This window comes from Abramis brama (genome assembly GCF_963993115.1).
Source record: "Abramis brama genome assembly, chromosome: 9".
NCBI lineage: Eukaryota > Metazoa > Chordata > Actinopteri > Cypriniformes > Leuciscidae > Abramis > Abramis brama.
In genome coordinates this window covers 9,567,408-9,583,138 of record NC_139971.1, presented here as the reverse complement: position 1 = coordinate 9,583,138, position 15,731 = coordinate 9,567,408, and the positions used below count along the sequence as shown (strand labels likewise).

At 40.0% G+C, this 15,731-nt stretch overlaps 2 protein-coding genes across 5 annotated transcripts in view; both read left to right on the top strand.

The window, feature by feature from the left end:
• LOC311089414 (UDP-glucuronosyltransferase 2A1-like) overlaps positions 1-15,731 on the top strand; it is a 59,482-nt gene that overhangs the window by 34,925 nt on the left and 8,826 nt on the right. The window contains exon 3 of one of the 4 annotated variants that reach the window (XM_084124088.1): positions 9,614-9,820. The exons of the other annotated variants lie outside the window; for them this stretch is intronic. The gene's annotated coding sequence lies outside the window, so the exon portion shown is untranslated. The remainder of the gene's footprint in view (positions 1-9,613; positions 9,821-15,731) is intronic. 4 annotated transcript variants of the gene reach the window in all.
• LOC311089069 (UDP-glucuronosyltransferase 2A2-like) lies at positions 5,432-8,208 on the top strand. The gene has a single exon (XM_084123508.1). It carries the CDS (start codon positions 5,499-5,501, stop codon positions 6,558-6,560), a length of 1,062 nt encoding a protein of 353 aa, XP_083979634.1. The 5' UTR covers positions 5,432-5,498; the 3' UTR covers positions 6,561-8,208.

Below are 15,731 nucleotides of genomic sequence, written 5' to 3'. Positions count from 1 at the left end.
CGTGAGACACGGAGACAGTCATCTAGTGCAATGCAAAACAATGCAGGTGCATTTTGAAATTTTTAACTAATCTAGGGCTGTCGCTAAAGATTATTTTGATAATAAGAATACAGCCGCCAAATCCCAAATGAGAAACCAACTGTAATATATCAGTCTCTCCCTCTACATTTTTAACTGAAAAAAAAGATCAGGAAAAGAGACTCAGAATGACCAGTCTAGCCCCCAAGTAATACAACAAGCTGTTGTTAAAACAACTTACCGGTTTGAGCAGCTCACGGTACATCTTTCTTGTCTTCAAATCGCGTTCTTCTTCTGAGGTGAATCCAATGTAAGCTCAGGCGCGTCTTTCAAACTCGACGAAAAGTGAAGTGAAGTGTTTTGGTGTTTTGTTGTTGAGGTAATGAGCGAGTTCGCGTTCCATGTGGAGATTTGCATGTGAATCTCTTTTGCGCGAGTGGGCGTGGCCAAATTAAATATAATAAGCAAGCGTTTGAGAAGCTGGACATCTTGTTGGTTTTATACAAATTACTTAAACAGAGAATATTTGTTTTAGTTTAGAATCCGATCATTTAAAAGTACACACTTAAATGTTTATAAAGGTATATGGCTCATAAATGTGTGACAAGTATTCGCTGAGTTTTGTTTCAGTTTATAGACGTGCTCAAGAAAAAAAAGTTCACCGCGACGGAGAGGCAGAACGCACACCCTGTTTATTTTCTTTATTTTACAAAAGCACAATGTTTTGATTTGATTGTAAGTGGACACATACAAAAGTAGAAATATCACAGATTCTTTTTTTATATTTCTTTTTTCTGTATGACCATAAATGAGAGAGAACTGCAGAATCGAAGCACTGATGAATGGAAAAGAAGGCAGGGTCTCGAGCGTGAGACACGGAGACAGTCATCTAGTGCAATGCAAAACAATGCAGGTGCTATTTGAAATTTTTAACTAATCTAGGGCTGTCGCTAAAGATTATTTTGATAATAAGAATACAGCCGCCAAATCCCAAATGAGAAACCAACTGTAATATATCAGTCTCTCCCTCTACATTTTTAACTGAAAAAAAGATAAGGACAAGAGACTCAGAATGACCAGTCTAGCCCCCAAGTAATACAACAAGCTGTTGTTAAAACAACTTACCGGTTTGAGCAGCTCACGGTACACAGGGAATTTAAACTCCAGGACATTAAAACAATCCAATACTACACACGTTGCAACAATACGCCACAGGATTCCTCAGTCCACACTAGAGAAAGATGAGCCAAATGAGTAGATAAAACCCCAGTCGATACAAACATTTAGTAGTACAGCCGTGACCCGCAGCTCCTTACCATACAAACACTCCCGCACCACGCCGTAAATAGATGACGTCACCCATGACTGTGAGACACACAATCCTAAGACACCTACAGCTGCCTTTATAGGCCAAATAAAACAAGTGAAATAAGGCACGCCCCTATCAATCTGTAAAGGGAATTACTACCATCGGCTACACTAATAATTGGTTCAAATAAAGTATCCAAAGCAAGTAATCATTTGGTTTTATTGAGCAACACTGTTAACCCTCTGAGGTCTGAGCTGTTTTCTGGGCCCTGGAGGTGTTCTGACATGCTCTGACATTTCTGGCTATTTCTGTTACTTGTGACATTTTCATGGCTAAAGTCTAATTACACTGTATTCAGCACAAACTCTGCTACAATAATATATCAGCAGCATGTATGTAAAAGTTTGTAGTTTTGAGATGATGACATTTCTGCGTGGTTTGTGATAATACAAAAAAAAATTCTCACTGAAATAAGGCCATGAAACCCATACTGATTATTTCTTCACAAGACTTTTGAAAATTGTATGACGTAGCCTAGAATATTTGCTCTAAAACTATGTGAAAATCACCCTGACTGCTCATTCAGATAAGACAATATATTGATTTAAAAAATTTACGACGGGTTTTGTGTGAGAAAGCTCTATGCGGAAGGTCATTAATATGTAAGCTTTTCACACCTGAGAAAGACAAAGACCCTCCCCTAACGTCCCTATTAGGAGCTATCAGGCCCTGTCATTCTGAGCAACCTTGCACAATACTGTAAATGAGGAGATTTAAAAAAGAATGGCTTTTAAATTGTTTGGATTTATTTACAACACAACATAATCCAAAGATACACAACAAATGCCAAAAAAGCACTTATTGAAAACAATGATCCAAAGACAGAGACCTTTGTGCCATTCCTAAAAACATTGTACTTACCTTTCATTTCCAAGGTGTTTGATTTTCACTTCAACATTCACATGAGTCTCTGTACATGAACATGGTAAAGTCCTCAGTGGCATCTGGGCCCTGGAAAAAAAAAGTGAACATACTGATATCAAGAGAAAGGCCTGCACGATTTTGGAAATAAATATTAGATTTTTCTGGTTAAAATTGCTTTTTAAAATTCACACACACACACACACACACACACACACAAATGTTTCCAACAATATATAATATAATGAACACCAGGTTTGTTGTGCCTTGTAGGCATAAGCTATGCGCAGTGCTGGATAAAATAATAATAACAATAACCTATAGCAGTATAAATCTTCCAAAAGATTTCAGTAACAACTAAGCTAGAGAAAAATATATTGATTATCATGTTACTTCAAATGTTTCCATTCGTTATGATGATATGAAATGAGATAATAGTAAAAACATGAAGCCGTTTGGAGCCCTTTTCAAACACGATCGCCATCCAAAATATGATACATTCAAACGCGATCGCGCTGCAAAATATGATACATTCAAACGCGATCGCGCTGCAAAATATGATACATTCAAATATAAAACATTATGGTTACCATATACATATCTACGTTTGAGCAGATATCCACAAACACAGTAACAGTAAACACGGGTCTAAATATTATAATATTCACCATATATCTAGCAACAGTTCAACTGCAATGTGACATTTATGCAACAATAACAAACTAATATGTAAGAATTTCTTACCTTACATCTTTCTTGTCTTCAAATCGCGTTCTTCTTCTGAGGTAAATCCAATGTAAGCTCAGGCGCGTCTTTCAAACTCGACGAAAAGTGAAGTGAAGTGTTTTGGTGTTTTGTTGTTGAGGTAATGAGCGAGTTCGCGTTCCATGTGGAGATTTGCATGTGAGTCTCTTTTGCGCGAGTGGGCGTGGCCAAATTAAATATAATGAGCAAGCGTTTGAGAAGCTGGACATCTTGTTGGTTTTATACAAATTACTTAAACAGAGAATATTTGTTTTAGTTTTGAATCCGTTCATTTAAAAGTACACACTTAAATGTTTATAAAGGTATATGGCTCATAAATGTGTGACAAGTATTCGCTGAGTTTTGTTTCAGTTTATAGACGTGCTCAAGAAAAAAAAGTTCACCGTGACGGAGAGGCAGAACGCACACCCTGTTTATTTTCTTTATTTTACAAAAGCACAATGTTTTGATTTGATTGTAAGTGGACACATACAAAAGTAGAAATATCACAGATTCTTTTTTTATATTTCTTTTTTCTGTATGACCATAAATGACGGAGTAATTTAAGTTTATAGTGCTACAATGTGGAGAAAATCCAGCAAAACGCGCCCGCGCGTTTGCCGACCTCAGAGGGTTACACTACATAATATACATAATATAAACATAATCATCTTATGTAAATTGTGTATTATAACAAGAGCCTGTAGAGGGCCAACAGCCTGATGATTGTTGTTCTTACACTTAACAGCATGATTAAATCCCTGTTTAACTTTGACCAAACATTTAATTCAAATGTCCACTTAATCTTTAATATTATTTACAATAGAAATGCTACAGCCAGTGTAATTTCTTGAACAAGAACATGTGGACATCAAAACATGCAAACTCTTATTTTAAAACTTTTATTTACAGTAAACTTTTATTTTGAAATCATGAAGAACAACAATTTGCATATTTAAAAACATTGATGTATTCTCCTGTGGTGTTGGTTTATAAATCATTTACATTATGAATCTGGTGAAATAGCGCACATTGTGTTATCCTTGTGAAAGTTATAAGCAAACCACTCTCACAGGATATGCAGAGATGGAGTTTGTTAAATGAGCTGCTGAGACATGCTCTACTCATTTAAATGATAACAGTGCAACACTTTGAAACACAAAGCGCATTAGACTTTATGCGTTCCCAAGTGTACATTATTGGAAACCCAAACAAACAGCACATGCAAAAACTGAGTTTGTGTGGAGCAGCATTTGCTGTGAACTGAGCCGCTCTGTAACACTGGAAGAAACATGTAGGGCCCTATCTTGCACCCAGCGCAATTGACTTTGTTCACCGACGCATGTATCATTCCTATTCTGCTCCCGACGCATAGCGGACTTTTCCCTCCACAGACGCATGTCGGTAAATTAGGGAATGAACTTGCGCTCCCGGGGGCGGTTCAGCAAAAAGAGGAGGCATGTTCCAGCGCAAACATTCCCTGGTGCAGTTCCCAGTTCCCTGGTGCAATTTTGCAGTTCCAGAAAACAATTCTGGCGTGTTATTCAGATACCATTTTAAGGGCGCATGCTTGGCCATAATGTAGCGTGTGCTTAACCCGCATACACTTTGCTTCTCTCATCTACACACAGACGCAGCAGTTCCAATTTTTGCAAACCATATATAATTACAAGGAAAAATATTCCACACGAGGGAAATCATTGTGGTGTCCATGAAGATGTGAAAAAATTGGCATAAATCTAGCATACACATTTACCCAAATTATTATACGCCTGTTTAACCGAAGCTAATTTGGGTGGGTTTCTCCCATCCCCACAATGTCACTTCTCTGTCTTTTATGGCCCTGATGAGAACGTTGGTCTCCTCGGCTGTGAACCGCTCCTGGCGCGCGCCTGGCAAATCTGCTGTTATAATAGCAATCCGCCATGGAACAAGTGCGCCTGCTTTTAAAGGGTATGTGAGATGACGCTCTGATTGGTTTATTGCATGTTACGCCCAAACCACACCTATGAGTAATGTACTACACAAATAATATTATCCAAAATTACGTGATCCAATTATTTTATCATTTACAGGTAAGATGACACTATTTTCTAAGAACATGGATTCTGTCTCTCTCTGGATAACAGTCGTAATTCTTTTTGGTTCTCTCTGTGATGGTGGCAAAATCTTGGTAGTGCCTGTGGAGGGAAGTCACTGGGTGAACATGGACATCCTCATCAAGGCTTTACATGGTCAAGGGCACAGCATTGATGTAATATGCACCTATAATAGCTGGTTTGTAAAGGAGAATTCAACTTATTACAACTCTATAACCATACCAAACACCAAAGGAATGGATGAAGAATTTCTTGAAGACATGCTCTCCAAAATAATCGACCATGAAAAAGGAAAAAGGTACTGGCTCAGCACTGTACGGCTGAGTTTGGATATGGTTAGTGACATGTATGAAATGCATAAAATGATATGTCAGCTTATAACAAACATGTTTGAAAGTTAGGAAATTATGAAGGTACTGCATGAAAAACAGTATGATCTGATGCTTACGGATCCGGCATGGGGTGCAGGCATTCTCCTGGCTCATGAACTCAAGTTACCCATGGTATATAATGTGAGATGGACCACTACTGGTGAGGGACACTTTGACATCGCTCCCTCACCAATGTCTTACATCCCTTCCACAGGATCTGGAAACACTGGCAAAATGAACTTCTTTCAACGGGTAAAAAATGTTTTCTACTATTTCCTAATGGCCTTTCAGTACAGCTATTTTAATTTGCCACAGTACCAAGCACTTTGTGACAAATATTTCCATCCGCCTGTACGTTTTTATGAACTTCTCCAGGGGGCTGATATATGGCTTATGAGGGTTGATTTTGTTTTTGAATTTCCACGTCCAACCATGCCAAATATCATCTACATTGGCGGCTTCCAATGCAAACCAGCGAAGGCCCTTCCACATGATCTGGAAGACTTTATGCAAAGTTCTGGAGAGCATGGAGTTATCATCATGTCTTTAGGGTCGTTTATCAGTGCCCTACCTGATGATTTAACAGCGGAAATAGCTACTGCTTTTGCTCGGCTCCCGCAAAGGGTAATTTGGAGATACACTGGAAAGAGACCATCTACTTTGGGGAACAACACATTACTGGTTGACTGGATGCCACAGAACGATCTTCTAGGGCATCCAAAGACTAAAGTTTTTGTTGCACATGGCGGAACCAATGGGGTTCAAGAAGCTTTGTACCATGGTATTCCAGTGGTTGGAATTCCATTCTTTTTTGACCAGTATGACAATCTTCTTCGGTTGCAAGAAAGGGGAGGAGCCAAGATCGTTTCCATCGCAACTTTAGATAAAAACACACTGCATGCAGCCATACAGGAAGTAATCAATGAACCATCTTACAGACTGAGTATGCAGAGACTCTCTCATCTGCACAGAGACAAGCCCGTTAAACCTTTGGATAGCGCCCTCTTTTGGATTGAGTTTGTAATGAGACACAAAGGTGCTGCTCACCTACGTACAGTGAGTCCTACAAACTGCCTTGGTACTCCTATTACTCAGTAGATATTGTAGTTACATTGTTTGTAGTTGTTTTGATATTCACTCTCTTCCTGTTTTTAACCATTAGATTTGTGTGTGGCAAGTGTTGCAGCAGAAAAAGGAAAACTGAGTGACATATTTGCATATTAAAGGGTCATGAAGACATAAACCAAATTTCCTGTAATTTTAAGTGAGTTATGAGTGTTGAACATCATAGAAGTTAATTACTATCTGTTAGTTTTGAATGTAGGAGAAAAGTAGTTAATTTTAAACATTTTTGCGCTATTTTCAACTTCCGTGTATAAATTTGTCTTTGTGTGAGTATCACGGGATGTGACATTTTCTTGTACTATAGTAGATTGATGACTCATTGGTGTATCATAATTTTTCCTGAAACTGGATGTCCTTATCCTATACTGAGCCAAAAGAAGATAAAGATGTGTTCTGGTGACTGGCGTGTTTATTGAACCAATCAGATAAGAGTAAATCGAGAGTCAGCGAGAAGCTCATTTGATTGGCTACATGAAGAAGGTGGACCCGCCCTCCTCTTCACGCTTGCAAAACTCAGCGAGAGAATCGTGCCAAAACTGTAAGCGCAGCTAAAAGAAAGATGCAACTGTACAAATAGGGTTATTTCGGAAACTTTTTTGCCCCATGTACACAAGAAGTCATTCAAACATTTGCAAGAGTTTATTTTTTTACACAAAGGATGGTTTTACGCGATCAATCTGTTTTGCATTTCCAGACTCTGAGAGTTTCTGCATTGCATAAGTTCTCTATAAGATCCTGAGTCTTTGACACAAACACGATTCATCCACGCTGTAAGTGTAAGTGTATTTACGGCCCTTTAACCGATCAAAAAGGTTATAAAAACCCTGCAAAATAAGCATCAAAAGTTATCAAAGATGCAACAGCGTGTTCATATATCTTCTATGCAGAGAACAAATGTGAATGGCTGTGCATTATTTGTGCATTAACCCCCTGGGGTCGGCGGTATCGCCGGCGATACCAGCTCGCTTTTTTTCTTATCAGTTAAAAAGAAATTAATTTTGCTCTGTTGACTTTGATATTACAAACAAGTTTCATACATCAATCGATTCTGTTAAATGTGTATTATTTTTGTGTATACTCACAATAAAAACAAAGTGTTGTGCTTTTTGCCAAATAAAGAAAAATAAACGTAATGCGAGTTCTGCCTTCTCTCTGTCAGTGAAGTCCATTCTGAAACGCGTCCGAAAATGAACTGTAACTCAGCGAATACTCAGTCAAACAGGCATACAGACGCACAGGCATGAAGCTTGAATTCTCTTCTTTTAAATAAAGTAATTTATATAAAAAACAAATATTCTCATCTTGTGAAATCTGTATTAAAAGAGACCGATTCCAGTCGAGCTCATTAGAGCTCATTCAAAAATAATGTGACCACGCCCCGGAGAGCGCGCGCTATTCAAACGCAAATGTCTGAGGCAATCCACGCAAACCTGTGAACGCCCCCATATCAGCTCGAGAAAACACAAGTTTATTCAGATCATTACTTGTTTACACCGTCTCGCAGCGCTGTGAGGAATAATAATAATGGAAAATGTCCCTCAGAAGTGCGGGTATTTCGAGGAGCAAGGATCCGACTGAGCTGAGGAATACTGTAGTACATTTTTTTTCCTTCTCAAGTGAATCGGGTTTCTGTTTGTGAATGAATGAACGGCAGAGATGCGCGCTGTTTACCACAGCTCGCAAAAAGACAGTTTCAATTTAAATCGCGTGTGTGAATGATGATGTTTTAGCAAACTGTATTGCTATACTGAGATGAGTAAAAATCGACTGAAATATGTTGAAATAAATGTAGGCTATTTGTATAAGCAATGTATTAAACTGCAAATTAATATTTATATGCCCTAATATTTCATAAAAACAACGTTACAGTCAGGCTAAATATGAAAGACAACATTTTGTTGACTAGATTTGGGTACAGTTTTTACTGTAGAATATACTGCCACATCAAATAAGCTTTTGTTTAGCAATTTCTGCTCATATGTTATATATATATATATACATATATATATATATATATATATATATATATATATATATATATATATATATATAAAATACTATTTTTGTCAAAAATCAAGTCATCAACTAAGATGTTAGCTGTTGCAATGTTGGCTATATTCAAACTAATAAATACATATGATAAAATGTAGGCCTATAATCTTTTTTTTTTTACAAAGAAAGAGTACACTTGAAATATTGTTGAAATTGTAATTATTGTTGTAATTGTAACCTTTTTACAAGATAGATGTAAGCAAAATCTTAAATGGTCAATATAAGTCTTCTTCTAAATATATCTTTTGTCCTTGCATTCATTCTTGTGGGGCTCAGTCAGTGTCACACCTGAATGAATGGCTCATTATGCAGAGTGGGTGGGACATTGTATTCTCAGGTGTAAACCACTCCTCGTTCACGCCCCCCTCGCATATTGGCTTTCCAAGCAAAACCTGTCTTATAAAACAATACATTGATTTAAATTGTGTGTGAACAATTAGGCAGGATGATTTTCACATCATTTTGAAGCCAGAACTCGAAGCGACAACATTAGTCAAAAGTCTTGTGGACACATATTTAGTATGTGTTTTGTGGTCTTATTTCAGCAACTTTCATTTTTATTTTTTTCAATAACCACGCATAAACATTATTCTCTTAAAAATTCAAACATATACATGCATGTTGATCACATATTATGGTAGCCCTGTTTGTGCTATATAGAGTGAATTTACACCTTTGCCATTATCATGTTTATAAATAACTGAAAAAAGCACAAATGTCAGAGCATGTCAGAACACCTCCAGGGCCCAGAAAACCACTCAGACCCCAGAGGGTTAAATTACAGCTGTCACAGGATATGTATGTATTTGTGTAATTTACAGTGAGGTTACAAAACCTTGTGTGTTTTGTGTTGCATGTAATGGCAATTTGCATTGTGCACTTGTGGGAAGATTTGATGCTTTTAATGAGATCGAAATAAAACTGTCTGAATCAGAAGCCGTTGCTGTGTTGTCTGTCTCTCCTCCTCTTTACAGCTCAACCATTTCCACTTCTGTCAAAACTATGGTGAAAACTGATTGCTGCTGAAACCAAGTAGGAAGAGCTGCAGACCGGAGCTCTCCAAATCTCCAAAACTGGGCAGAACCTCCAAAAGGGGGCGGGCTCTCCACGTGCAAAGACGTTTGCCATTGGCTCTGGCCTCAGCCAATTGACTTACATTTCAAAATAGTTCAAAATAGTTTGTAAGTCATTATTTCTAGTTGATCTAAATAAAAAGTTATAAAACATGGTATATAAATAAAAATTCCTATATAAATAGATATTCTAAAATGGTTTAGTTTTGCTTTTATAAATTGAATGTGCATGATATTACAGATAACTTAATTTTCCTAAGTTGATTTGTGATAGGCCCATCTGTAATATTATACGGCAGAATTTTTTTTTTTTTTTTTTTTTTTTTTTTGTTATATAGTATGTCAAGTTTACAGATGCAGAAAAGATCCAGATATTAAAAGTGTTATGTCATCACTGCTCATTTTCACAATACTTGTCAAATAAATAAATGAACTCATTTTATTTCACTTGTAGCGATTGCAAAGTGAAAAAATACTTCCAATAATCCTGAAAAAAGGTTAAAGGGATAGTTCACACAAAAATGAAAATTCTGTTCCCCTTCGTCAGTCATAACGTACGTAGTAGTTAGAGAGCAGTTTCCTGAAAGAGCATACATGGTTTGACACTGCGTCTTTTTCAAGATGTCATTCAAACCGTGTGAATGTGGATGCGGTCGTTTCCTGTCTTCATTTGACGGCCATGATCACTGTTTCACATGCCTGGGCTTAAGCGTGTTGAGACTGCGTTCGTGGGTGGTTCATGTTCTCTCATGAGAGCATGACCACGTGGGCATGTTGTTCGTCTCCCCTTTCTCGTAAAGGCTTGAGACGCTCAGCGTGCCATTGAGCTGCTGGCTGACAGCATGGGTTGTCACGGCAACCCAGCGCGCGTCGTTTGGCACTCTAGATGCGCCATCGAGACTCAAGTGCCTCAAACGAGGTGGAGTCCCTTTGCCTATTCCCTGATCTAGTTCCTCTTCTGGTGACCACCAGAAAAGGGCTACTTTGGCTAATAGCACTGATGATCTGAGGATTACAGTGAGCGTTCCCCGACGAGACCACCTCCTCGGGCCCCTCTCTCCTCTAGCGCATCGCAAACATGTTGAGACTGCGTTCGTGGGTGGTTTATGCTCTCATGCTATCGACACGTTGTTCGTCTTGCCTTTCTCATGAGGGCTTGAGCGCTCAGCGTGCCATCGAGTTTGACGGCCACGTTCACTGTCTCGCATGCCTGGCAGCTTCCGGATGGGATTACTGGTCCTTCTCATGAGGGACCAAGCTTTTCATTCGGGGCTCCAGGGGAGGATCAGATGCCGATCGCTGCATTGGAGAGAGGGCTGTTATGCTCTGGAAATGAAGATGATGCTGAGTTCCCACTATAATGGTGTGTGTGCTCATGCTGAATCAGATTCAGCCACACTTTCCTGGGCTACTCTGGGGTGCGCTGTACAGCGTGTAATCGCCTTGCCCCGCCCCTGTGCCTGCCCGGATGTGTGTGAAAAACTTTGGCAGTATGGAAGCATATTGGTGCCATTATGGCAAGCCAAACATGCCAAAATCTGCAGAAAAAGTTTAAGTCACAGCGCTGGCCCTCGGTCAGATGACCTGTCTCCTGTCTCAGCAGCCCTGAGACTGTCGACCCAGAGTCAGCTGCTCTTTCCTTGTGGAGGGCCAGGTGGAGAATCTTTTGTTTAATCAAATTCTGTTCCGCCGCAAACAACGTCTCAGTCAAGTCAAGTAATCTTTATTTACATAGCGCTTTTTACAATACAGATTGTATCAAAGCAGCTTCACAGTGATAACATGAAAATAAAGTTTGTTTCTAGAAGAAAATTGCATCATCGTCCACCTTAAGTAAGGCAGATCAATAATATTGTTGAATATTAAATATCCATCTGGTTGGAAGTCAGAGTCATCACGCCGGTATGGAGACGAGTTTGTTGAGGATCAGTGCTGATGGCTGTCGTGTCGATGAGGCCTTCACAAGGCTGATGAGGCTGGCGCTTCAGGATGCGTCATGGATGGGTCCAGGTGCAGGTCCACCATCTGATCTGGTTATGGCCGGGATCCGGCTGACTTCAGTAAACAGGGAAGGGACTGGTTGACACTTCAGGACTGCGTTGTCATCGTGTCCAGGCGCAGGTCCTTCATCTGGGTAGGGTTGCACCAGCCGTTCGTAAGTTCTTTCTTAAATTGGAACGTAAAGTCCACACTAGAGGCTTAGTAACTACTAGCTAGTTTGTAACTAACTCTGAACTTTATTCCGTTGCACCATTTGTTCGTAAGGCAGAACGTAGCTAGTAGGTCGTAAGCTCTCCGTAAAGTAATGCGTAGTCGCATAATATGACGTTTAGCCTCGATGATCCAATAGCAGCCTTCAAATACGTGAGCAGATGTTGTGTTGAAATGCTGTGAATTTCAGTTTCCATTAAATACGATACTTGATCATGAATAGCATAAGTGTTTTTATATGTAAATAACATTCAGAAACTGTATTTGAAATGAAATGAATAAGGATCAATAAATAAATATTGATACAAAAAACACAAGAAATTACGTTTATTGATTATGACTGACATTTGACATGCACAACATGGACCGATGCACGCAGCGGCGTGCTGTTAAAGTAATCTTTTTACATAATGTTCTCTCTCTTAAAATGTAAGCGAGTGTAAATGTCAGCATAAATAATCATATATGTCTAAAGAATTGAAGTCTGTCAGGTAAAAGAAGAGCTTATTGATGCAGTTCAGTCTGTCTGATATTTTATTCCATCCGTTACTCCTGATCGTAGGCTGCCGTAAATATTTAGTTTATACGTAGAGTTACGCTTCAACTAAGTTTAATGGTGCAACGCAAAAATATTTAGAAGTGCGCAAGTCGTAACTTAGTGTCCATTTACGTCAAAACTAGGCTAAGTTATAACTTACGCACAGCTGGTGCAACCGGCCACAGATCTGGATACGGCCTGGATCCAGCAGACTGCGGTAAACCTCGGATAAACAGAGAGACTAATATTAGTGTAGACGGATCAGGATTTATGGGGTCAGTGTTCCCAGTTCCGGCTGACCTAAACTATGTAACCTAACATTGAATTATACATAACATATACATATAACATTGAGTCAGCGGTACCCAAATTCTCAGTAAGAGCAGCTTCTCTATCTCTGGGTCTCAAGAGGGCGCGGATGGCAGTGAGCGACGCTTCCATGCCTTGCCACTCCCGTCCCCCTCTATCGCCAGCAGGCAGCAATGTGCATTTCGGGGATGCCACCAGGCCTTCCCACGCACCCTCTGCCCCACCCTGGAACCAGGTAATGTTGCACAGCACACTCAGACCCCACTTCGGGCCGCCTCAGTGCCTCCTGAGTCGAGTCCCTGTGTTCCACCTCGCTGCTCCACCCCGGTTATGTCCGTGGTCCCGTTGGTCCCACTTGCATGGTGTCTGGGAGCCTGGCTAGCGCCCCCCAGCCCGTCTCGCTGGCTCATCCGTACCATCAGACTCGGCTATGCGATTCAGTTCGCCCGGTGCCCTCCCAAGTTCAGGGGCATCCAGTTCACCTCTGTGTGGAGCAGCGATGCCCCTGTCTTGCGGGCAGAGATCTGTCCTACTGGTGAAGGACATGATCGAGCTGGTCCCTCCAGCCGATATGAAGACAGGGTTCGACAACCCCTACTTCACTGTACCCAAGAAAGGTGGTGGGTTATGGTCAATCTTGGAACTGCAAACCTTGAGTCGGGCCCTGCACAAGCTCCCGTTCAAGATGTTAACGCAGAAACACATTTTCAAATGCATCCGTCCCCGAGATTGGTTTGCAGCGATTGACCTGATATAAATGCCCGATTCTAAAGTCCTGTCCTTCGGGCTGTCCCTGTCACCCCGCATCTTTACGAAGGTCGCGGAGGCAGCCATCGTTCCACTCAGAGAGCACGGCATTCGCATTCTCAACTATCTCGACGACTGGCTGATTATGGGATCAGTTGAATTTGACATTGAACTGTTCCAAACCTGTGTGAATTTCTTTCTTCTGTTGAACATAAAATAAGATATTTTGAAGAATGTTGATAAACAAACTATTTTAGTGCCTATTGACTTCAATTGTATGGATAAAAAAAAAAAAAAAACATTTCTTAGAATAAATTATATGTTCAACAGAAAAAAGTCAAATTTGATGTTTAAATAGTCAGTAGTACAATTCGTACATTCACAGTAAGCACCGCCCCACTGTGATGTTTCCAAGCACATTTTTGCGCGTGTGAAGAGGATGATTTTTTCTGTTGATATTGGAACGTGAGTGAAGTATAAAGCCTATGATAAAGAATAGTTTAGCATCCAAATACATCGCAAATGTTGAAACTAATGAGAGATTTAAGTGAGCCCAACCCTGCTTACTTTCGTTTTTTAGTTATTTTTTATTCTTGTTCTGTTCTGAATATCATTCAATTTAAAGGATTTGTTGTGGAATATTTTTAGTGTATCATAAAATCTTAATAATTCTCTCGGTTTAGTGATTCCCTAGCCATTTTTTTATTTTATTATTTTCATTGTTCTAATCAGGTCAGGCAAGTAAAATTATCTGTGTCTTGTCCCTTTCAATTTATATATACAGTATTTATATATACACTCACCTAAAGGATTATTAGGAACACCTGTTCAATTTCTCATTAATGCAATTATCTAATCAACCAATCACATGGCAGTTGCTTCAATGCATTTAGGGGTGTGGTCCTGGTCAAGACAATCTCCTGAACTCCAAACTGAATGTCAGAATGGGAAAGAAAGGTGATTTAAGCAATTTTGAGCGTGGCATGGTTGTTGGTGTCAGAAGGGCCGGTCTGAGTATTTCACAATCTGCTCAGTTACTGGGATTTTCATGCACAACCATTTCTAGGGTTTACAAAGAATGGTGTGAAAATGGAAAAACATCCAGTATGCGGCAGTCCTGTGGGCGAAAATGCATTGTTGATGCTAGAGGTCAGAGGAGAATGGGCCGACTGATTCAAGCTGATAGAAGAGCAACTTTGACTGAAATAACCACTCGTTACAACCGAGGTATGCAGCAAAGCTTTTGTGAAGCCACAACACGCACAACCTTGAGGCGGATGGGCTACAACAGCAGAAGACCCCACCGGGTACCACTCATCCACTACAAATAGGAAAAAGAGGCTACAATTTGCACAAGCTCACCAAAATTGGACAGTTGAAGACTGGAAAAATGTTGCCTGGTCTGATGAGTCTCGATTTCTGTTGAGACATTCAGATGGTAGAGTCAGAATTTGGCATAAACAGAATGAGAACATGGATCCATCATGTCTTGTTACCACTGTGCAGGCTGGTGGTGGTGGTGTAATGGTGTGGGGGATGTTTTCTTGGCACACTTTAGGCCCCTTAGTGCCAATTGGGCATCGTTTAAATGCCACGGCCTACCTGAGCATTGTTTCTGACCATGTCCATCCCTTTATGACCACCATGTACCCATCCTCTGATGGCTACTTCCAGCAGGATAATGCACCATGTCACAAAGCTCAAATCATTTCAAATTGGTTTCCTGAACATGACAATGAGTTCACTGTACTAAAATGGCCCCCACAGTCACCAGATCTCAACCCAATAGAGCATCTTTGGGATGTGGTGGAATGGGAGCTTCGTGCCCTGGATGTGCATCCCACAAATCTCCATCAACTGCAAGATGCTATCCTATCAATATGGGCCAGCATTTCTAAAGAATGCTTTCAGCACCTTGTTGAATCAATGCCACGTAGAATTAAGGCAGTTCTGAAGGTGAAAGGGGGTCAAACACAGTATTAGTATGGTGTTCCTAATAATCCTTTAGGTGAGTGTATATATACAGTACATATATACTGTATGCCACCGGCTTGGGCCCGTCATCGCTGCTCGCAGCTATATTTATTATTATTAATATTATTATTTCATGGTGACTTTAACATCACCCATGTGAGAAATACATTTGTTGTCCAGTACAGCAGATGGCAGTGCTCCTAAAAAGTGGATTGCCATTAACACCTTTACCCAACATCC